The sequence below is a fragment of the Tursiops truncatus genome, chromosome 1, assembly GCF_011762595.2.
Source record: "Tursiops truncatus isolate mTurTru1 chromosome 1, mTurTru1.mat.Y, whole genome shotgun sequence".
In the NCBI taxonomy this organism is placed as follows: domain Eukaryota; kingdom Metazoa; phylum Chordata; class Mammalia; order Artiodactyla; family Delphinidae; genus Tursiops; species Tursiops truncatus.
The window spans coordinates 168040279-168062080 of NC_047034.1; the positions used below are offsets into that span (position 1 = coordinate 168040279).

The 21802-nt window shown below is 55.7% G+C and overlaps 1 protein-coding gene across 8 annotated transcripts in view; it reads left to right on the top strand.

The window, feature by feature from the left end:
• KIF17 (kinesin family member 17) overlaps positions 1-21802 on the top strand; it is a 52044-nt gene that overhangs the window by 6592 nt on the left and 23650 nt on the right. For 4 of the 8 annotated variants that reach the window (XM_033841871.2, XM_033841879.2, XM_033841883.2 and 1 more), the window contains exons 2-7: positions 880-1026; positions 1951-2073; positions 7520-7709; positions 11218-11670; positions 15954-16063; positions 20563-20710. In XM_033841871.2, coding sequence (XP_033697762.1) covers positions 880-1026; positions 1951-2073; positions 7520-7709; positions 11218-11670; positions 15954-16063; positions 20563-20710 — 1171 coding nt within the window. Of the gene's footprint in view, positions 1-879; positions 1027-1950; positions 2074-6317; positions 6411-7519; positions 7710-11217; positions 11671-15953; positions 16064-20562; positions 20711-21802 lie in introns of those variants that run through there. The other 4 variants (XM_033841891.2, XM_033841887.2, XM_033841893.2 and 1 more) reach the window with 2 other exon arrangements.

The following is a 21802-nucleotide window of genomic DNA, read 5'->3' on the forward strand; positions in this document are numbered from 1 at the left end:
ACTAGGGTGCTTCTTGGTTCATGGCTCTGTCACCAGCCAGTCCCCCTCAGAGGAGAGAGTCGGTACCTATGGAAAGAACAATCGCATCAGTGAATGAAGGATGCCCTTGGGTATGCCACCTGGTTTGCCTCCTGCTTCTTCCCAGATTCGTCTCCATCCCCCTCGCCCAAGTTCCACCTGCTCTCAGCCTCTCACCTCTCTGGTCTTTGCTCAGGCTGTCCTCTCAGCCTAGAATGCCTTCCTCTTCCTGTCACCTGTTAAAATCCAAGCCACCCTTTCTGCTCGCCCTTTCTCCTCCACCTGCCCAGGAAGCTTTGCCTGGCGCTTCCTGCACCTTCTGTCTCCCCCTCTTGGCACTCCCTCTCCTTGCCCGTCCTGTACGCCATCATTACATGCACCTCCGCCTCATATGAGGATCACGTGTGTATGTCTTGCCTCCCGCACATTCCAGGCAGACATTTAGGGAGCACCTACCTCTGTGTGCCAGCACTTCGTGTGCCAGCACGTGAAGTAATTCCTGTGTACAGCTCCCGACAGCTTCAGGGGAGGTGCTGTTCTTACCCTTTGTTACAGGTGAGGAAGCTGAGGCTCCATGTGCCTGATATTCAGGACAGGCCAAGGGCACAGTCAGTAAAGGATGGCGGCCAGGCTCTTAGCCATACACAGGGACAGTCTCCCACCCCACCGCGCAGTGACCCCCTTGAGGACAGAGCTGTGCCGCGTTCATCTCTGCACTGCCCTCCCCCAGCCCTGTGCCACCGTGGTGGGAGAGCCAGGGAGGGGCCCTAAGTCTGTGAGTCAGGAGGCAGCCCTGCAGCCCTGGCCCCAAGCCTGGCTGAGCTCGGCCAGCTGAGCCCTGGGCTGTGTCCTCCCACACAGGGCGTCACCGAGGGCTACAACGGCACCATCTTTGCCTACGGCCAGACAGGCAGCGGGAAGTCCTTCACCATGCAGGGCCTGCCTGACCCACCCTGCCAAAGAGGCATCATCCCTAGGGCCTTCGAGCACATTTTCGAGAGCGTCCAGGTACGGGCCTGGGGGATGGAAGGGGCGGGGTTGGGCTCCCCAGGCGTTACCGTGAATGATCCCAGAGCACTTTTGACCTGGGCAGCGGTTGTGGGATGCGGTCAGAGCGGCCTTGACGCGGCACAGATGAGCAGACAGACGCAGGCTCTGGTTTCTGAAGAGGTGATGGGAGAACTTAAAGCTGAGAAAATTCGACCTGCTGTGTTTTCCTCCTGCCATTTTTGGATTTTAACATTTCGTATAACACTTCACATGGATATGATGACCCAGAGTGCTGGCCCAAGAAATGGCTGTAAACAATCATAGCTTCCTTTTTTAATTGAGCAGCTGCTACAGGCCAAGCATTGTGCAAAGCCCTTTGCATAATTATCTCACTACCACCCTGGCCCAGGAGGTAGCTGTTATCCTCATTTTTGAGATGGGGAAGCCAAGGCTTGGAGCCCTTATGGGCTGGGCCCAGACCAGTTATCCCAGTGTCCAGGCTGCAGGTGAGACGTGCCCTGCTGACCACTCATGAATGCGCAGAGATTCCTGCATCTGGGAAATGGCAAAGCAGGGACGAGTCAGCTGCAGAGCCCACTGTACTACACCTGGGACTCATTTTGATGACCCACAGGAACATCAGGCAACTGGAAGAACTGCCAGGGATTAGCCCAGGGCCAGTGCTTGGTCCAGGCCTTCCCCGTGGCCTTGGTCTCTCTACCTGAACAGTGGGGAGGCCTCTCCCATTTCCTTTCCCATGAGGCTTGTAGAGAGAGCATGGGTCCATGGCAGTAGGAAAATGATGCCCCTCTGAGAAGCCGGAGAGGAGGGGAGAGCTGGCCAGGCAGGCAGGGTCAGGTGAGGTTGGGGACACCTCCTGCCACGATGTCCTTTTGTGATGTCCAGGCAGCGGGTGCTCAGGTATCTTTGCTCTCCCTGCAGTGTGCAGAGAACACCAAGTTCCTGGTCCGGGCCTCCTACCTGGAGATCTACAATGAAGACGTCCGTGACCTGCTGGGTACTGACACCAAGCAGAAGCTGGAGGTGGGTGCAGCCCCGGCAGAGGTGTGTGGGGGCAGCTAGAGGGGGAGGTTGGCATTGGGGGTGCTCCCTCAGAAATATGGGGAAGGGTCCTGAGGACACAGGCGCTGGTTCAGACTAGAATGGGGAGTTTTGAACTTGAATTTTGGAGTAGTCTCAGAGTCTGTGAGGCAGGGGAGGGGTTACTGGGCCTACCCGCACCGCGCAAGGGGAGGGGAGGCCTTCTCTGGGGCAGTGCCACTTACATCTGTTGAAATAGATGGAATTTGGTGACGGATTTCATTTGAAAAAAGGGTTCCACTTCTAAAAAATTATTTTGAAAAATTCTAAGAGACTTTCAAGCTTAAAAGGTAATAGTGATCATTTTTTGAGCACTTACTGTTTACTCACTGCTTTAGGCATGTTATCCCATTTAATACTCCCAGTCACCTCGTTAGGTAGGTACAGGTTTCCCCCACTATCAGAAAGCAGAGCGAGTGTTTTGTAAAAGCTGAAATGGCATAAAGGGAAGAGTATCCCCTGCTTTCCAAAATCTTGATTCCACTTTGCTTTTATGAAAGACTGACATTAGTACGATAAAGGCTTTTTTGGTAAAAGTGAAAATCGGATTTCTTTCCGACCTGAACTCAGAGAAAGTTGGGGATACCCATATTATTATCCTCAGTTTACCGACGTGGGAAGGGAGGTTTACAGAGGGTAATTAACGTGCCCAAGCTTCAACTGCAAGGAGCTGGGCCAAACCTGGAGTTGAGCCCAGATCCGTGTGACATCAGGTTCCTGCATCGCAAACATGCGATGGGCTCAGATTCTGGGACCTTGTCCCCCTCTGAAAGGGGTCTGGTGTGGAGGTGTCCAAAGATCGATGATATGACCTCAGAATGTTGTTGTGAGGATTGAAGAGGGTAACAAGGGTGAGCTGCTGAGCAGAGGGTCAGCGCATAGTAGGGGCTCGACGTGTGAGCTCTTTCGTGCCATTGGGATTCCGAGAAAGGATGAGGAATATGACCTGGGGGTTGCAAAATGGACTCAAGACGGAAAAAACTAGGGCTGGCCCAACTGGTCACTGAGCATTGCTCACCTCGTCAATTGTCCTCAGTCTCCTGAAAGCCTAGAATCGGAATGAAAGGACATCATTTCCCAGCTGGGTGAAGCAGAATTAGATGCTTTGAGGGCTCTATCAAGATAGGCAGAATGGGGCTTCCCTGGTGGCGCAGTGGTTGAGAGTCCGCCTGACGATGCAGGGGACACGGGTTCGTGCCCTGGTCCAGGAAGATCCTACATGCCGCAGAGCAGCTGGGCCCGTGAGCCATGGCTGCTGAGCCTGCGCGTCCAGAGCCTGTGCTCCGCAACGGGAGAGGCCACAATAGTGAGATGCCCGCGTACCGCAAAAAAAAAAAAAAAAAAAAAGGTAGGCACAACGTGGCTGACCCTTTGGGGAGCCCAGCGAGGTCAAGTGACCTGCCAGAACTGGACAGCCAGGTGGTGGCGAGGCTGGACCAGGTCCGGGACCTTTGGGCAAGGCTTGCTTATGTCTCCCCTCTGGGACTCTCCGAATCCTGGATGGGCCAGGTCAAGTCCAAGGAGGAGGGACTTCCCCGGTGGTTCAGTGGTTAAGACCCCTCACTCCCAATGCGGGGGGCCTGGGTTCCATCCCTGGTCAGGGAACTAAGATCCCGCATGCTGCACGGCGTGGCCAAAAAATAAAAGTCCAAGGAGGAGCCCAATGAGGGGAGACTGACCCAGATCTGTGGCCAGCATGCTGGTGGCTGCCCCCAGACTCTGGGGCTTCTTATCTGACCAAGAAACCAATGCCCGCCTCCAGGCCCCCCACAAGAGGCCCACAACCAGCGGTGGAGGTTGAACTACCTCCTTCAGAGTCAGAATGCCTGAGCTGGGGGATGTCAGTCATTAATGAGCATCAGTCCTGGGAGGTTGCTATGGAGATTCCCATTCTGCAGATGAGGAAAGGAGGCTGGGAAAGAGGAGGTGACTTGCCTGTGGCCACTAGGTTAGGAAGCCACAGAGTCAGGGTTGGACATTTTCCGTGGCCCAACTGCCTAAATCTCCCCAGGGAACAGGCCTTGACAGCCACGGGAGGGGGCGCAGAACCAGATAAAGGGGCTGCTGCCGATGCCCCCCAGTCTTCCAGACCCTCACTGACCTCTAGATTGGACAGGACGTTGGGATCACCTGGGTCCCGTCCCACCCCATCCATGTGGGGCAGGGCTGTTTCCCTGCTCAGATCCAGAGCCCCCCACTTGCCCCTAGGCCCTCCAGTTGTCCTGGCTTCATTTGGAGGGACTGTGAGTGCCTCTCTGTCCCGCAACCATTGTATGGCCCAACTGAACACATCCGACCCCAGGGAGCAGCCGTTTTGAAAAAAAACTTGCTTGTGCTGGCCAGATAGTGGGAAAATCCTTAAAATTTTGAGCCAGAAAGACCCTTGGAGAGCTTCTAAGTCCAGTCCTTTTATGGTACAGATGAGGAAGCTGAGTCCCAGGGAGGGGAAGGGACTTGGCCAAGGTCACACAGCAAATTACTAGTAATGGCGCTAATACCAGAATATGTGGGATCTGAGTCGTCAGGTGCTTTCCTCCCAGACTCTTCCGGGTGGGAAGTATAGGAAACCCGGGGGGCAGTGAGAAGCGAGTAGTGGGGTTCCATGTGAGGGAGGAACATTCATTAATTGAGTCATCCATTCAACAGAGACTTACTGGGAAGACCCTGGAGGTCAGGCCACAGACTACAGCAGGTCCACAGGGGTGTGAACTCCCCCCACCCCCCGTCCCCGTCCAGACCAGGACTGGCCCCCAGCCCCCTCCTCCTCACCTCCTCGCAGACACAGCAGTGCTCTGCCCTTTCTACACAGGCACCTCCAGCCACCCAGCTGGGGTCTTTCCACTGTCTTCTCTCTCCTGGAGCTGGAGCAGCTGAGTCATAACTCAGCCCCCAGACGGGGACATGGGGACGGGAGCAAGGCACAGGGAGTTGCTCCTGCTTGTCGGCCCCGAAAGGCCAGCCTGCAGCATCGGGGCCCCTGCCAGCCCCCTCCACTTCCTCCATATCATGGACCCTAGGATGGGTTCCGTTACCCAGGCCCTGCGGGCCCAAGGGCTGGCAGCTGCCTGTACGTGGCCCAGCTGGACCACAGGCCTCAGGCTTGGTGAGCCAGGCTGCCTGAGGATGAGGGCCGCCAGTGACAGATGTGCTCAGAGACATTGCCCATGGGTGCCTGGAGCTCTCTCAGAGCAGGGACAGCTGGGTTCTGTATAACCCTCACAACAGCCTTAGGAGGAGCTGCTGTTCAAGAACTAGCCCAAGGGCACAGTCGGTAAAGGGTGGAGATGGAGTTTGCACCCAGGTGGCCAGGCTCCACAGCACAGCCCACGGCCTGGTAATTCTGCTAACGAGAGTGGTTAGATCAGCGAGGGCCAGCAAGGGATTTGGGGAAGCCGATTACACCCCCTCCCCCAACACTACGAACCACCATCACGGAACCCAGCTCAGTGCTGGGTGGCGGAGGTGGGGCCCTCAGGGGCCTTTCCAGTTGGTTCCCGCAGCCGGCGTCGGGCCAGTGGCAGGACCCCGCACCTCCATGAGGGCGTTTCCCGGCCGGCTGTGGTCCCGTCCTGCATGCGCGCCGCTCCCCCGCACTCGGCCGCATCCCAGCTGGTTGCCATGGCGACCGCGCTCCGCCGGGCATCCGGGAGGAACAGTTACCAAGGAATGCGGGGCGGGGCTGGCGCCTGACACTCGGGAGGTGGGTGGAGGCCGGAACAGCAGGGGAGGGGTGGAGGGATCCAGAAGGTCGGGAGGTGAGGGGGCGAGCCCTCCTGGGCCTAAAAATAGGGTGGGTGGGAGACCCCTACATTAGGTGTTGCCTCCCCTGACCTCCTTTCCTGCTCGTGAGGTTGCTCAGGCTGGAGAGGACGGCCTCATCCTCTTGGTATCTGTGCTCACCGAACCCCCTCCAGAAACCCCCACAGAGCTCCTTTCACATCCATTCTCTTTTCGATCCTCCCAAAAGTCTTGTGGAAATAGGATTCATCATCCTCATTTTACAGATGAGGAAACCGAGGCCGAGAGAGGCAAAATGACTTCCCCAACTAGCAAGTCACAGAACCAGGTTTCTAACCCGAGTCTGTCTGACTGGATAGGAAACTGCGTTCTTCCTGAGGCCAGGAGCAGCCATCCGTCACCTGCGCCTAGCATGTACCAGGCAGGCGTCTAGCCTCTGAGAGTGTGGCAGTGACCAAAGCAGGCACACAGCATCCCAGGCTACCATCAAGCCCTGCTCTGTTTGCAGGCTCTCCTGCTCCTGTCCTTTGAGCTCCGTCCTCACAGCCACCTTCTAGGTCAAGGTCAGTCCTTTGTCATATCAAACTTCAGTTACTCCAGGATGCTGCAGCCTCTCTCCAAGCCCTGCCTCTGGAGTCTTCCACTGCCAGTGACCCCAGTGCTGCCCTGCCACTAATAGCTGTGTGACCTTCAGAAAGCCACTTAACCTTTCTTTGCCTCCGTCGCTTATCTGTTCCGTGAAACCCAGTCCTTCGGTCTGGGTCTGGCTCTTTCTCCGGACTTGGGGAGATAGGGCAAGCCTGTGCTTGCCCCCCTCTGCCCCCCGCCCTGCTCTGCAGCAGGGGCCCAGCCCCACCTGGGACCCTGAAGCTGCCCCGGGGCAAAGCATCTGAGCCTACTCTGGCTCAGACCAGCGGACAGATGACTTCTGTCCTAATTCATTCTGCTCTTCCCAGAGTGGTTTTATTTCCTCTCACATTGCTTTTCACAGCTCTGTGTCAGCAACAAAACAGCTCAGCTGCCTGGAGAGCAAGCACGCAGCAGTCAGATAAATTGATTTACTCGCTGCCATCGTGCTGAGGGCTGGGGGCCAGTGGGAGTTCTGGGCGGCAAATGGCCCTTCACCTGCCATGATCCAAGGGTCTGGGAACATTCTTGTTGCCGTGGAGCCGTGGCAGGGAGGCGAGCAGAAGCCACGTTGGCAGGTCAGGGGAGAAGCACTCAGAGCCCTTGGGTGAATGACTACAGACAGGGTCGGCCCCCGGGAGCTGAAGCCCCAGACCAGAAGCCGCCTTCACAACCACAGCACTAACAACAACAGTGAGACCGCGGCTGCCATTTATGGAGCAGTAACCATGTGCCAGGCATCGTGCCATGCGTTGTACGAGCCTTAGTTTACAGAATCCTCACCACCTCCCTAAGGGATAGGTATCTTGTACCCATTTTACAGATGTGGAAACGGAGGCTCAGAGAGATGATGTCACTGACCCAAGGTCCCACAACAAGGGAGAGGCGGGGGTGGGTTTGAGGCTGGTTCTACCTAGGACAAACCCCCAACCTGTGACAGGGAATCCGAGGTGCCAACCCGCCCTGCAGGAGGGCAGAGGTGGTGGGAGCTGGGCCCTTCCCTCAGGTTCCCCGGGGAGCCCTGACCCGTGCCTCTTGCCCGCAGCTGAAGGAGCACTCGGAGAAGGGGGTGTACGTGAAGGGGCTCTCCATGCACACGGTGCACAGTGTGGCCCAGTGCGAGCGCGTCATGGAGACGGGCTGGAAGAACCGCTCGGTTGGCTACACGCTGATGAACAAGGACTCTTCCCGCTCCCACTCCATCTTCACCATCAGCATCGAGATCTACGCGGTGGGTATGTGGGGCCGGGCGGGGGCGGAGGGGGCCGGACCACCAAGCCGGGTGCCTGCTCCTAGTAGCCCAGACCCTTCACCACTCGGAGCCTCGAGGGCCGCAACTGGGAAGAGATGCTGGGGTTGCCTGGAGGAAACACAAGAGGACTGTCCCTGTGCCAGGACCCACGTTTCCAGGATAAACAGCATCATCAACAACAACAATAATAATACTGGTAGCTACCACTGAGCACTTTCTACGTGCCATGCAATGTATTTGCATTAGCTCATTTGCTCCTTCCAACAACCCCATGAGGTGGATACTCATATCATCCCTATTTTACAGATGAGTGAGGAAATCGCGGTCACACAACTAGAAGGTCTTCGAGCTGGGCCTCTATCCCAGGGGTCTGCCCCCAGAGTGTGTGCCACCCAGAACTTTAGGATTCTCCTCTTTCTTTTTTTTTTTTTTTTTTTCGGTACGGGGGCCTCTCACTGTTGTGGCCTCTCCCGTTGCGGAGCACAGGCTCCGGACGCGCAGGCTCAGCGGCCATGGCTCACGGGCCCAGCCGCTCCGCGGCATGTGGGATCTTCCCGGACCGGGGCACAAACCCGTGTCCCCTACATCGGCAGGCGGACTCTCAACCACTGCGCCACCAGGGAAGCCCTCTCCTCTTTCTTTAGCATTCTCTACTCCAAAGCCATCTCACTCTTTCTTTATTTCTGGAAGAGTTACTGAGAAAGAGAAGAAGAAGGAAAGGAACTCGTTTATTTCAGGCCACCTATAGACGCTGTGCTGAGTCCTTTACACACCTCATTCTATTTAAAGCCCACAACAGTCCTAAATGCAGGCATTATAATTCCCATTAACAGATGAGGAAACGGAGGCTCTGAGAGGTCAAGTGACCTGCTTGTTCAAGGTCTTACTTAAGTGCTTCAAGGTACCGCTTAACTGCTAAGTGGTAGAGCTGGGATTTGAACCCAGGTTTCTCTGACATCTGGGTTTTTCCCACTAACACTGCCATTGCCTCCAAGTTTGTGGTTCATCACAAACAGAACTCTGGAGAGCAGTGGGGCAGGAAGAAGCCTCAGCCCAACTAGGAGCATAATTGTGGAGAGATCCCAGCCCAAGGTCAAGGCCTGGGTTGACAGAACCCCCAGCAGCACACTGCCCACCTGTGTGGTGACCTGGCTCCAGGCCAACCCCCTGGTGCTGGCTGGGTCAGAGTCGCCCCCAGGGGTGATTATATGGGGAGGGCGGGTGGTGTGATCACATCCTCATATGATGATGCTGTAGGTGGGGGCAGGGACTAGGGCCTGAGAGGACAGATCAGGAGGCAGGAGGAGCGAGTGGCCCTGTGGGGTGCCTTTTGGTCTCTGCAGATGGGTTTGAAGGATGAGGCAGGCTGCCTGCAAACAGGCTTTTTAAAAATTTTAAAGATGTTTTTTATTTCCATTATAAAATAAGTTCAATAAAGATTTAGGAGTTAGAGGAAGGTAGGGGAAATTACTCATAAACACAACCGTTAACATTTAAGCATATGTTATTTTGATCCTTTTTTCCCCTGTGCAAATTTTAAACACACTTAAAATCTTCTGCTCTATATAAAGTTTCTTCCCCATGTTTCATTTCCCATGCCATCCCTAAGAATGTTCCCACGTAGTTCCTGCCATGTCTTCCTGACCATGGAAGGTGGCTGAAGGACCGCGCATCATTCAGCACCCTCCTCTACCCGGCCCTCTACAAGCTCTTTTTTTTTTTTTTTCTACAAGATCTTAATGCTGTTTCCGGTTTCTCAGTGTTGTAAATAATGCCATGATGAACATCTTTGTGTACAAAGCCTTTTCTGCTTTTATTTATTTATTGTTAAAAATGTATTTATTTATTTATTTTTGGCTGCGTTGGGTCTTCCTTGCTGCACATGGGCTTTCTCTAGTTGCGGCGAGCGGGGTCTACTCTTTGTTGTGGTGCGCAGGCTTCTCATTGCAGTGGCTTCTCTTGCCGCAGAGCACAGGCTCTAGGCGCGGGCTTCAGTAGTTGTGGCTTGCAAGCTCTAGAGCACAGGCTCAGTAGTTGTGGTGCACAGTCTTAGTTGCTCCGTGGCATGTGGGATCTTCCTGGACCAGGGATCGAACCTGTGTCCCCTGCATTGGCAGGCGGATTCTTAACCACTCTGCCACCAGGGAAGTCCCCTTTTCTGCTTTTAGAGTCATCTCCTCAGATTAGATTCCCTGGAGCAGGCCTCCTGGGGCATGGGTACAAACCTGTTTAAGGCTCCCGGTACATTCTGCAAAGAGCTTTCCAAAAGAGCATTTCCAAGTCCCTCCTTCCTGCTGCTCCTTAAGAAAAAAATAGCCCAAAGAATCAAGCCCCTTGCATGTCCAAGCTTCCACTGGATGCCAGCCAGACCTTTTTACTTCAGGTAGCTGTGCTCATGGGCAAAACCAGGCCAATTCTGGTTTCAACCAGCAGGAAACTAAGGAGGAAGCCCCTGCTTCCTATTTCACTTGGAACCGTTTACCATGTCCTCTGGTGACAGTAAGAATTATTAATAGTATCAAGAGCCGCAGGCTGTCATTTGAGGAGCACTTGCTGTGTGCCAGGCATGACCCCGAGCCCCTCACGCCCGTGCTCTCTGTGTAATCCTCACAACAGCCCTCAGGGGGGGTCTTAGATTCCCATGTTACTAAGAGAAAGCCGAGGCTCAGAGTTAATTTCCCTGAGTTCCGCAGCTGCCGAGGGATAGAATCGAGACCGGATCCCTCAGGCTCTGCCTTCAAAACCTGTGCTCCAGGCCCCTGCTCCCAGCCAGTGCCCGGCTCCCGTCACCCCCAGAACACGGGTCTGCCCTGCCAGCACAGCTGCGGTCACTGCAGAACTGGGCTCGTTCTCAGGGCAAACAAATCCCTGCTGTGTGCTGGGCCCTGTGTGGACTCCGTACAAGTGTGCTGTCCGTTTGCTCCTTCCAACAACCAACGCTGGTGGGGAGCTATCGTTAGTCTCATTTTGTTGATGTGAGAACTGAGGGTCAGAGAGGTGCGTGGCTTTGCCAAGGTCACACAGCAAATAGGAGGCAAGACTTGGATGGGAACTGGGTCCAAGGCTCTCCAAAGCCGATGTTTTTTGCATTGAGGGATTCAGCTCCCTGGTGACCCAATCATATCCCCTCACTGCCTCCCACTGACCCCACCCCGCCCCGCCCCGCCGTTGCCTCACAAGGAATCTGTAAGAGCTGTCTCGATAGCCGTAAGAAATCCTGCAGCACTCAGAGAGCAGCCTGTGCCTCCCAGCCCCCGCTCCCTGGAGTCAGTTGGCCCTGGCTTCTGCTCTTGGAAGCTGTGTGACCTTAGGCATGTTAAATGCCCTTTCTGAGCTTCACTTTTCTCATCTGTAACGGCACAATCCTAGCACCCCCTTCATGGGGCTCCTGTGCAGCTGAAATGAGACCCTCGGTGGGTGGGGAGCACCCAGGTCTCCTTACCGTGGGGCTCACCCCAGGGCCCTCACCCCTCTGCCTGGTCTGTCTGCAGATGAGCGGGGCAAGGACCACCTCCGGGCAGGCAAGCTGAACCTGGTGGACCTGGCAGGCAGCGAGCGGCAGTCCAAGACGGGTGCCACGGGGGAGCGGCTCAAGGAGGCCACCAAGATCAACCTGTCGCTGTCGGCGCTGGGCAACGTCATCTCGGCCCTGGTGGACGGGCGCTGCAAACACATCCCCTACCGGGACTCGAAACTGACGCGGCTGCTGCAGGACTCGCTGGGCGGCAACACCAAGACACTGATGGTGGCCTGCCTGTCGCCCGCTGACAACAACTACGCTGAGACCCTCAGCACGCTGCGCTACGCCAACCGAGCCAAGAACATCAAGAACAAGCCTTGCATCAACGAGGACCCCAAGGATGCCCTCCTGCGCGAGTACCAGGAGGAGATCAAGAAGCTCAGGGCGATTCTGGCCCAGCAGATGAGCCCCAGCAACCTGTCAGGTGGGCGGCAGGGGGAGGGAGTGGAAGGGAGGGCCCGGGACGAAAAAGGCCCTCTCCCTTTGTCTTCCGGGGCATGGAAGCAATGTCCCACCTCCTCGCAACTTCACGTGAGCATAGAGTTTTGAACAGCCGGGGAGAGCCCTGGTTGGTGATGGCCCAGATGGTTTCTGCTCGCCGATGACCCAGCATGAGGCCCGTCTGCCTGGCCTGTCCCATCAGCTGGAGGCTCTGTCCGCCGTTTCTTGCCTCTAGGCTGCACATCCGTCCTCCCTCCTGTCTGCCTGCTGTCTCCATGGCAGCGTGGTGATGCTGTGCTGCTTAGCAGCTAGGTGACTCACCCTCCCCCGACGTCACACGCCCACTCCCAGTTAGGCACCTTGTGATGCCTGCTCTCACACCCAGGTGTTTGGCTGTCATCTGGCAGGTAGAAATCTATACCTGGAGCGTGGGCCTGCAGGGTCCTTGCAACCAAGGGACTCCAGAGTTTTCTTTATCTGAGAATCCCTTGGGAGAAGGGAGCACTAAAGAGACTGAGTCCATCTGTCCGTTCATCCACCTCCCCACCCACCTTCCTCTCTATCCATCCATTCTACACACCCATTGATCTACACCCAGGCATCCATCCATCCACCCAGGCATCCATCCATCTACCCATCTGTCCACCTGCCCATGCATCCATCCATCTACCCATTCATCCACCCATCCACTCAACCCACCTGTCCTCCCACCCACTCCATTGTTTATCCATCCACCCACCCATCCATCCTACTGTCCACATGTCCACCTACTCATTCACTCTGCCCTGTCATCCATCCTTTTATCTATCTTTCCTGTCACCCCGCCCCCATCCATTCATACCTGCTCTGTGTGTGGACCTGTGCTGGGCATGGGGACACAGAGGTGAGTCAGATCCAGGCTCTGCCGCGTGGGTATACCTGGTTTCCTGGGGGAGAAGGACGCTCCAGCAGAGCGTCGTGTGCATCTGGCGCAGAGATCCGTACAGGGCACTGCAGGGCAGAAGGGAGTGTGTGGCCAAGGCTACCTGGGGGTAGGGTGTGGTCAGTCAGGGAAGGCTTCCCAGTGGAGAAGGGGTGATTGCACAGAGTCTTGGGGGATGAGAAGTCTCCTGTTAGACGGGATGAGAGTGGTCAGTCTGTGCAGAGATGCACAAAGCTCTAAGGTCTGTTTGGGGACCCACAGGTAGTTCTGCCGACTGCCTGGCGGCTCGGGTGGTGGGAGGTGGCTATGTAGGGGCTGGCCGGGCCTGGAGTGCAGAGGCCCTTGAACACCACTGTGAGGGGTTCCGCTTGGGCAATCTGCCTTCCTCCTCTTTCCCTCCTGCCCCACCCCTGACCCTGCTTAGCCCCCCCGATCAGTGAGGGGACGCTAGATGGAGGAATGGCGAGGGGCATCAGGAGGGAGTTGGGGCTGCTCTGCCGGTGGCTCCCCTGACCCAGCAGCTGACATGCCTGCAGACTTCCCATGGTTATCACGGCAGCCTTGGGGGGTAAGGGCTCTTAGCATCCCCTCTTCCTGGATCTGGAGCATGGAGCCCAGCAAGCTGAAATGGCGGAGGCAGGGCAGGCAGGGGGCTGAGATCAGGGCAGTAATACCGGTTCACGTCCTGGCTCCTCGGGGAAGCAACTTAGCCCCCCTGAGCCTCAGCGTTCTCATCTGTAAAGTGGAGGTAATGACAGCACCTGCCTTGTTATTGCTGTGGGGTGGTTGAGAGGATCGCGCGAGATGATTCACGTGTGGGCTTAGCACGGAGCCTGGCACGTGAGGCTCAACAGACGGTACCGGATGCTTTAACGTTATAGTTGGGTCTTGAGACCAGGTGTGTCTGACTCAAAGCTCCAGGTGTTTCCAGCACAGGCACTTAACTGTTAGCGTTGCCCTCTCAGCCCTGGTTCTCCCTCTGGTCATTGGCATATTTCTTCCTCCCCACTTTCAGCAGAACTGGAAACATTGGTCTGTCTTCACTGGCCCTCCGTGCTCTGCTCTCCTGCCCCTAGTCCAGGCAGGCCCTGCGCCCCCATCCCACTGAAGCTGCCCTTGTCATGGATGCCCTCCTGGTTGTTAAATCCAGTGATCGGTCCTCAGGAGGCCTCAGCTGTCCTCTTAGCATCAGCTGACTCAGATGACCCCTTCCCTTCTCCTTGAAACCCTTGCTTCCTGGACGCCCTTTGTCCTAGTTCTCCTGCCTCTGCGGCCACTCCTTCTCAGCTCCCTTGTGTGAGTCTCTCCATCCCTAACCTCCTGATGTCAGGCTGTCCCAGGGCCGGTCCTCTAGCCTTTTCTCTCTCTACACTCCTAAGGTGGGCTCATCTGGTCTCATGTCTTTATTTTTTTATTATTATTAATTTTTATAAATTTATTTTATTTATTTTTGGCTGCATTGGGTCTTCGTTGCAGTGAGCGGGCTTCTCGCTGTGGTGGCTTCTCTTGTTGTGGGCTCTAGGCACGCCTAGGCGCTCTAGGCGCGTGGGCTTCAGTAGCTGTGGCAGGCGGGCTCAGTAGTTGTGGTTCGCGGGCTCTAGAGCACAGGCTCAGTAGTTGTGGCGTATGGGCTTAGTTGCTCCACGGCATGCGGGATCTTCCTGGACCAGGGCTCGAACCCGTGTCCCCTGCATTGGCAGGTGGATTCTTAACCACTGCACCACCAGGGAAGCCCTGGTCTCACATCTTTAAACACCACCTCCGTGCTCATGATTCTCACAGCCTGGCTGTGTGATGCGTGTCCAGGTCTTAATTTATAAAGGTGACTGAGTGGTGACACAGAGAGGTCAATGTCATTGAAAGAAAGGGTAATGTTACTCAGTTACCCTGGAAATGAGAAGCACGCCATGCAGGGCCACAGGGGGAAGCACCAGTGTGGGTCAGGAGGCAGAGAGGAGCGAGGGACAGCCCGGGCCAGAGCCTTTATCGGGGTTTTGGTGGAAAGACACAGCCATGCAGGAAAAACAGCTCAGGACTGGCTAGCTTGAGTAAGCCCGACAGGATTGGGGCATAAGGGCTGTCCCTGCTTGCCTGGTCCTGGCCCCGGTTGACTTTGGGCAGGGGAAATACTGGCTGTGTGGGAGAGTTAGATAGAGGTGGGTGTGGACTCAGAATTGGTTGGTTTGCACATGAAAGGGTTGCTCCTCCGGACAAGCTGTTTACTCCCTCTAGGAATTGGCTGGCCCTGGGAGGGGCAGTCTCTTCCTGGCCATCAAGTCTCCCAGGATGTCAAAAACATCAGGAAGTAAAACCCAAACCTGATTGATAAACCATGTCGTCTGATTTCCAGACTTGGCCATCTGGCCATCTATCTAATTGTCATTCCAAACTTAACATATTGGACACTGAACTCTCGACCTTTCCCAGACCTGCTTGTCCTGCAGCTGTCCCCAGCCAGTGACACCGCTCTCCTTCCAGGTGTTCAAGCCAGAAACCTTGGGGTCACGCTGGGCTTCTCACTTTTGCTCAAACCTCAATCCAATCCAGCAGTAGATCCTGTTGTCTCTACCTTTAAAGCAGGTCCAGAATCTGTGCCATTGTCCCCCCAGTACATGCTCCACACAGCAACCAGGGAGCTCCTGTTCAAATACAAGTCCTTTCGCTGCCCTGCCCAAACCCTCCAATGGCCTGGTTTAACCCAGAGTTGAAGCTAAAGCCCTCGCCACGGCTTGCGAGTTTCCCTCTCTGACCTGCTCTGCTCTTCGCTCGTACTCTCCCTCGCTCACTCTGCTCCAGCCTCAGTGGCCTCCCGCCTGTTCCTGGAACAGCCACAGCCCCTGCCTGCCACAGGACCTTTGCACTCACCATTCCTTTCTGTCTGTCCCCAGGATCTCTGCCTGCCCCACTCCCTCACTTCCTTCAAATAACTGCTTTCCTCCCACCTTGTCTAAGAGGTCTTTCCTGTCCACACTATTAAAATTGCAGCCCTTCCCCCGATCCTTATTTCTCAGCACCCTCCCTGCTTTCCTTCTCTTACAAAATATTTCCTTGTTAACATGTTATGCATTTTGCTTACCTTTCTCCCCCAGTTGAAAACAACGTGTGTGTGGAGTCTTGTCTGTTTTGTTTAGTGCCAAACCCCCAGGCCCTGGAACATGTAGGTGCTCAAGAAATACTTGTTGGATGAGTATATGAGCATCTTACACAGAGACATGCTTGGAATAAGTGCAGTACTTTGAGTCTTTTTTGAATGAGCACGCAGTTGCCTTTTTATGGATTTTTGCTTAGTTCCTCCAAACCATGTGCACCTTGGCCTCAGCCCCTCATTTCTGCTTTTCTCCCAGCCCTGCTGAACAATCAGGTTCCCCCAAACCCCGTCCAGATTGAAGAGAAGCTGTTGCCCCCATCTGTGATCCAGCACAACACGGAGGCTGAGAAGCAGCTGATCCGGGAGGTGAGACCCTGGGCAGGTGGAGAGGGGCAGGCAGGTGGGGCCCAGCAGGAGACCGTCTCCAGAACGATACCATTTCCCCGCCACCATCACGTGGGGGTTGGTACTCCAGTCTCCCTTTGGAGCTCAGAAAGCTGAGGCTCAGAGAGGTGCCATGACCTGCCCAAGGTCACACAGCCAAGGAGAGTCTAAGCCGGGATTTGAACTCGGTTTCCTGACTCCAGAGTACAGTCCGTCCCCCGTCGGTGCCTCTGTGTGCAGAACAGAGAGGGCTGTGGGCGTCTGCAGGGCCGCCATCTCTCATCTGTGCTGCATGAAGAGCTGGCTGTGGATTGATGGCAATGGAGAGGGCATCCCTGGCGGTAGGGATGGCCAGTGCCTCGGTGAAGAGGCCAGGGCGGAAGGGCTCTGGGCTGAGAGCAGGCAGCCTGGGTGGGCCGTGGGGACCCCTGGGCACCCATTTGACTTGACCGGTGGATAAGTGGGGCGTTAGCCTCCCAGCAAAAGCTGTCACCTCGGGGCACCTGGGTCCTCCCACAACTGTGGCTTCCAGCACACTGGGACCCAGCAGGGTAGGTAGCACCCTGATTTACAGATGCGGAGCTGACCCCAGGGGCACTGACACAGCCAGACACGCAGCGCCTCCTACCCCTGGCTTAGGCTCTGTCCTGACTCCAGTCTCTGTTGATTTCCGGAGGTTCCTGCCATTAGAGGGCTGCATTCTGAGACCTGAGCATGTGGTGGGGTTTGACATTCGATGGTCCCTTTAAGTAGGGCACTGGCTTCTTCCTGGTGGGAAACCTAATGCCAGGGAAGGACAGCTCTGTGGAGACTGGGGCCTCGACGTGTCTGCAGCTGGGCTACTGCCACTCAACTATGACCTCAGATGGGAGCAGCCCTGGGCAGGCTGCACGGGCCTGGGGCCCAGCCTCTGGAGGCAGACCGGGTAAGGCCTGGGGGAGTCTCAGTCCTGTGGGCTGGAGGGCTGGGAGGAACCGACCAAAGAGCCCCCAAGTGCTGCCACGACAGGCGGAGGCGTTTACTATTTGGGGAGAGGCTCAACTGTAGCTCCTGGACGGCCCCATCCAGGCCCCGTCAAGGTTCTGGGAACTCAGCCGCTCATTCTGCCTTTTCCTCTGCTGCTCTGGGAGCTCCTGGGGCAGGGGCAGCGGCAGGCTAGCTCTGGGGCCCTGGGCCTGGCTCCCCGGGGCGGGGTGGGGAGGTCCCGGCAGGAGGGGACCTTTGGGGATGGCTGAGCACAAGCCCACAGGATGAGAGGCTGCGCTTCAGGGTGTGTTTTGGAATCTCATAGGGACAGGTGGACGTTGGTCACAAAGCAGTACGGGGAAGGGGGGCGTGGGGCAGGGGTGCTGACCTGGGGCTGGGATGGAAGCCTCCTCCCTGAGGAAGCCGGGTTGGGTGGGCGGGCATCCTGGCTGTGTGATATGCAGGGCGCTGTCGCCCCCTAGTGGTCATAAGGGAGAAGAACGCTGTTCTGGGCCGGCTGCTGGAGTAGCCAGTGATTGGAGGGTCCTTCTGCTCTGGGGATGGGGGTCACCTGCCTCCTCCTCAAGGGCAGCTTAGTGGACGCTGTGTCAGACCGCTGTCCCCTGGCGCTGCCACCACCAAGTCTATTTTATGGCCCTGGAGTTTCTTCTGCGAGCCATACTCAGAGGAAGAGTTGAGGGGGGTCTGTCCTCCCTCCCGTTTGTTCTTTCACTTAAGACTCTCTGTGTGCCTAGACTGTGCTTTCCTTTCCATTCCTGAGCCAGTCAGGATGCTGAGGATGAGGGAGGGGGCCCCTGTGTGTAACAGAGGGTGCCGGGCCAGGAGTCGGCTCAGCCACGGGCTGCAGCTTTGACTCCGTGGGCTTCCGTCTCTAGCTGCACCAGGGGATTTGGACTAGAAGATTCCTAGGGCTCATCCAGCTTTTACATTCTGTGAGTCCAGTTCTTACAGGCTCTGTGCCCGGGCAGGTTGTTTAAGCTCTCCAAGCCTGTTTCCTCATCTCTAGAGTGGGTATAAGGCGGCTTTCCTGCTGCTGGAAGAGGCTGGGCTGTGTAACAGGTGCCAGCCGGGGCTCGGAGGTCTGGGTTTACCCCATTTAGTCATCAACAAGCATTTTCTGAGCACCTACTAGGCGCTGGGCGCTGGAGCCAGAGGCGCAGGTGGGCCCAAGGCAGAGTTTTATTGTTTTTAATATTGGAAGTAGCATGGGAATTCCCTGGCGGTCCAGTGGTTAGGATTCCGCTGCCAGGGCCTGGGTTGGATCCCTGGTTGGGGAACTAAGATCCCGCAAGCTACATGGTGTGGCAAAAAGAAAGGAAGTAGTAGAGCATGTTTTGTGGATTGTGGGGAATGATCTAGAACCGAGGGAGAAGTCCGAGGTATAGGAGGGAGGGGGACTGAAAGAGCAGAGTCCTCCTACGGGGGGTTCGGCTTTGGACGGTTTGTCCTCCGTCACAAGAGGACACAGAGCTTTAGGGCAGAGGAGGGTGAGGGAGTTCACCTCTGCCCTCTTCAGGGCTCTCTGTGGAGGACCAGACAGGAAATGGGGGGAGCGGAGGGTTTCGGAGAGAGGGAAGGTGGAAGGACTAGGAAAGGGTGGGACACCACTTAGAGCTCCTTCTGAGATTTGGGGTCACACATTTACAGGTGAGAAAGGAAGCCGGTGCTGCCGTGTGTGCGAGTGCGCAGGTCCGTGTGTGCGGGCCCATGTGTGCATCTCCAGCCAGGTCTTGCGGGGGTGTAGGTGCCACTGGGCCTAGGCCTGGGTGTAACTGGGGTCAGGGCTGTGCTGGAGGGAGTAGGGGCAGATGCTGAAGTGAGGGAGTCAGGGGTGCTTGCTGAGGGATGGATGTAGTGCTGGGCGCTGGGATCCCAGCTGGATGAGGAGGAAGGCGAGGGCGGGCGCAGGGGCAGGAGAAAGCAGGCGGGGCGTGGGCTGCAGGTCTCCATGAGGCCATCAGAGAGCTGCGTGGTTCTGGGCAAGTCTGGACCCTCCCTGGGTCTCAGTAACATTGCAGGTATTGCCCTGAGGCTCAATGCATCTCAACTGTGCTGCATAAACCGTTACATTAAAAATATATATTTGTTTATTTGGCTGCGCAGGATCTTCGCTGCCACGTGCGGGATCTTTAGTTGCAGCACGTGGGCTCTTTAGTTGCGGCATGAGGGATCTAGTTCCCTAACCAGGGATCGAACCCAGGCCCCCTGCATTGGGAGCGCAGAGTCTTAACCACCAGACTAGCAGGGAAGTCCCAGAAAACGTTAAATTCTAATGGTGGTCAGTCTCCTCTTCCACCCCGAGAGCCCAGGTCTTGCCGTCTGTGCTGTTGCCGTCTGTGCTGTTGTAGGAGTCTGTGCTGGTTCTGTACTTCCTGGGGGATCTGCAGGGGTGGGCGTGTGCAGGGGCTCTCCCATCTTTAACCCCGTCCCGCCCCTCTGGCTTACTGCCGCTGCAGGCCCCTCTGTCAGGAGCAGCTCCAGAAGACAGCGGGTCACAGACGAACATTAGTTCATAAAGGCCTGGCCCTCCCTGTGGGGGACGCATATCAGACACCTGAACAGCCTGCCTAGCAGTTCTGCTTCACGCACTTGCTGATTCAGCGGCGATTCCCCGAGTCCCTCCTCTCTGCTAGGCACCGAGGCTGCAAGATGGGAGGATGCGTGTTCTCTGGTGGGGAAGCTGGACGGTTAATCTATAGTCAAATAAATGCAGAGAATGATGGAACTTATGATCCAGGCTAAGAAGAAATAAGCGAAGTGACAGCGGTGGTGGTGATCTTCTGAGAGGGTAACCAGGGAAGGCCTCTCTGGGAGGTTGTTACCAAGCCGAGGCCTGAAGGGACGAACTTGCCAGGGAGTGAGGGCAAAGGCCCTGAGGCTGGCGGGGTGGGGGGCATGGGGGGGAGTGGGCGTGTCTAGGAGTGGAAAGCGCCTGGCGTGCCCAAGAGTGGCAAAGATGGAGTGGGCTGTCCAGATCACTGGGGACTGGAGGTCAAGTTGAGGAGGTTAGATTTTTATCCTCCAACACGGGAAGCCATTGAAACATGATCTACGGATGCATAGCTGCCACGTGGAGAAAGGTTTGGAGCAAGAGTGGAGGTGGGGAACCAGGTCAGACGAGAGCTGGTGGTGATGGCAAAGATGGAGAGAGAAGCAGATGCATACAAATACATTTCGTCTTCGATGGCTTGAGGACTATTTGGTTAAAACATATTTGTTGATGCAGAAAGGTGTTCATGATCTGCTGCTTTGTGGAAAACATAGATTACAGACAGGTAGGCATACTACTAGCCCGTTAAAAATGTATAGAGAAAAGTGCAGAAGGGTCTTCACCAGCCAGGAATCATCCTAGTGCTGAGGAGGAATTTTAATTTTGTTCTTTTGGCTTATTTGTATTTTCCGGATTGTTTGAATGACAAAAGAGGATTACTGAAAGCTTCGTTTTGAAGTGGCGATAAATGCTGCCCCTCTTGTTATTCCCCCGCCTCTGCCAGGAGTACGAAGAGCGCCTGGCCCGGCTGAGGGCCGACTATGAGGCAGAGCAGGAGTCCAGGGCCCGGCTGGAGGAGGACATCACTGCCATGCGCAACTCGTACGATGTGAAGCTGTCCGCACTGGAGGAGAACCTGCGCAAGGAGACAGGTGGGCCCCCGCCCCCCAAAGCTGTCGGGAGGGAGGCCAGCGTGCTCTCCTCCTCACCCCTCTGACTGACATTATAGAGCACTTCCCATGCACCAGGCTCAGTTCTATTTAGTCCTCACAACAGCCCAGCAAGGCAGGCACCACAGTCACCCTCACTTTGTAGATGAGGAAACTGGGGCCCAGAGAGGGTAAGTAACTTGCCCATGGTCACACAGCTGGTAAAGTGGAGCCAGGACTTGAACCCAGCAGTCTGATTCCAGAGCCAGTATTCTTACCCACAGCACTGCCTCGTGATGCCTTGGCCACAGGCTGGATCGCCTCCCAAGGTTGACTTAGAGCTGTAACATATCACCCATGTTTTATGGATAAATCCTTTCCCACAGTTTCTACATTTTCTACAGTCTCTTTTCACATTTGAGACCATTTGTTACCAAAGCAACCACATCCCCAAATAAGCATTTAATCATTAGCAAGAACTTTTACCTTCCTGGAAATTTTTATCTTCTATTTGACATTCTAGAACGTTCCATCCCACCACTATCTTTCAGACACCTGTGCTGCCAGGCAGCCCAAGACTTCCTAATGCTCAAATACTGTACTCAATTACTATAACATCCACCTCGTAATGGTGACAATATGTTCATATCATTGGTACCGTTTATTGGGCATTGCGTGTGCCAGGTACTGGGTAGGTAGGTGCTTCTCCCGAACGCCCTCAGTGAGTTGGGACTCACCGCATCCTCACAACGCAGGTGTGCAGACTCAGGCTTGGAGAGGTTCAGGCCATGAGCTAGGGAGTGGATGTCTCAGCGAAGGGGACATCAGGACTCTCTCAGGGGAGCCCAGGACACGGTGACAAAGAAGAGGTTGGGATGTAAAGGAGCTGGTCTACTGCCCATGAGCTGGGAGCAGAAGGCCTGTGCGATCATCTCCCATCCCAGATGGCGGGGAGATGCCCCTCTTGGTGTAGACCTGGAAGAAGAGGGAAGGGCAGATTCTAGCACTTTCTGTCCTTGGGAGTGTTCCCTCCATCCTCTTTGAATATCAGGCCTCCAAGGGATTTTATTTGGTCTCGCTAATATCCATCCACAG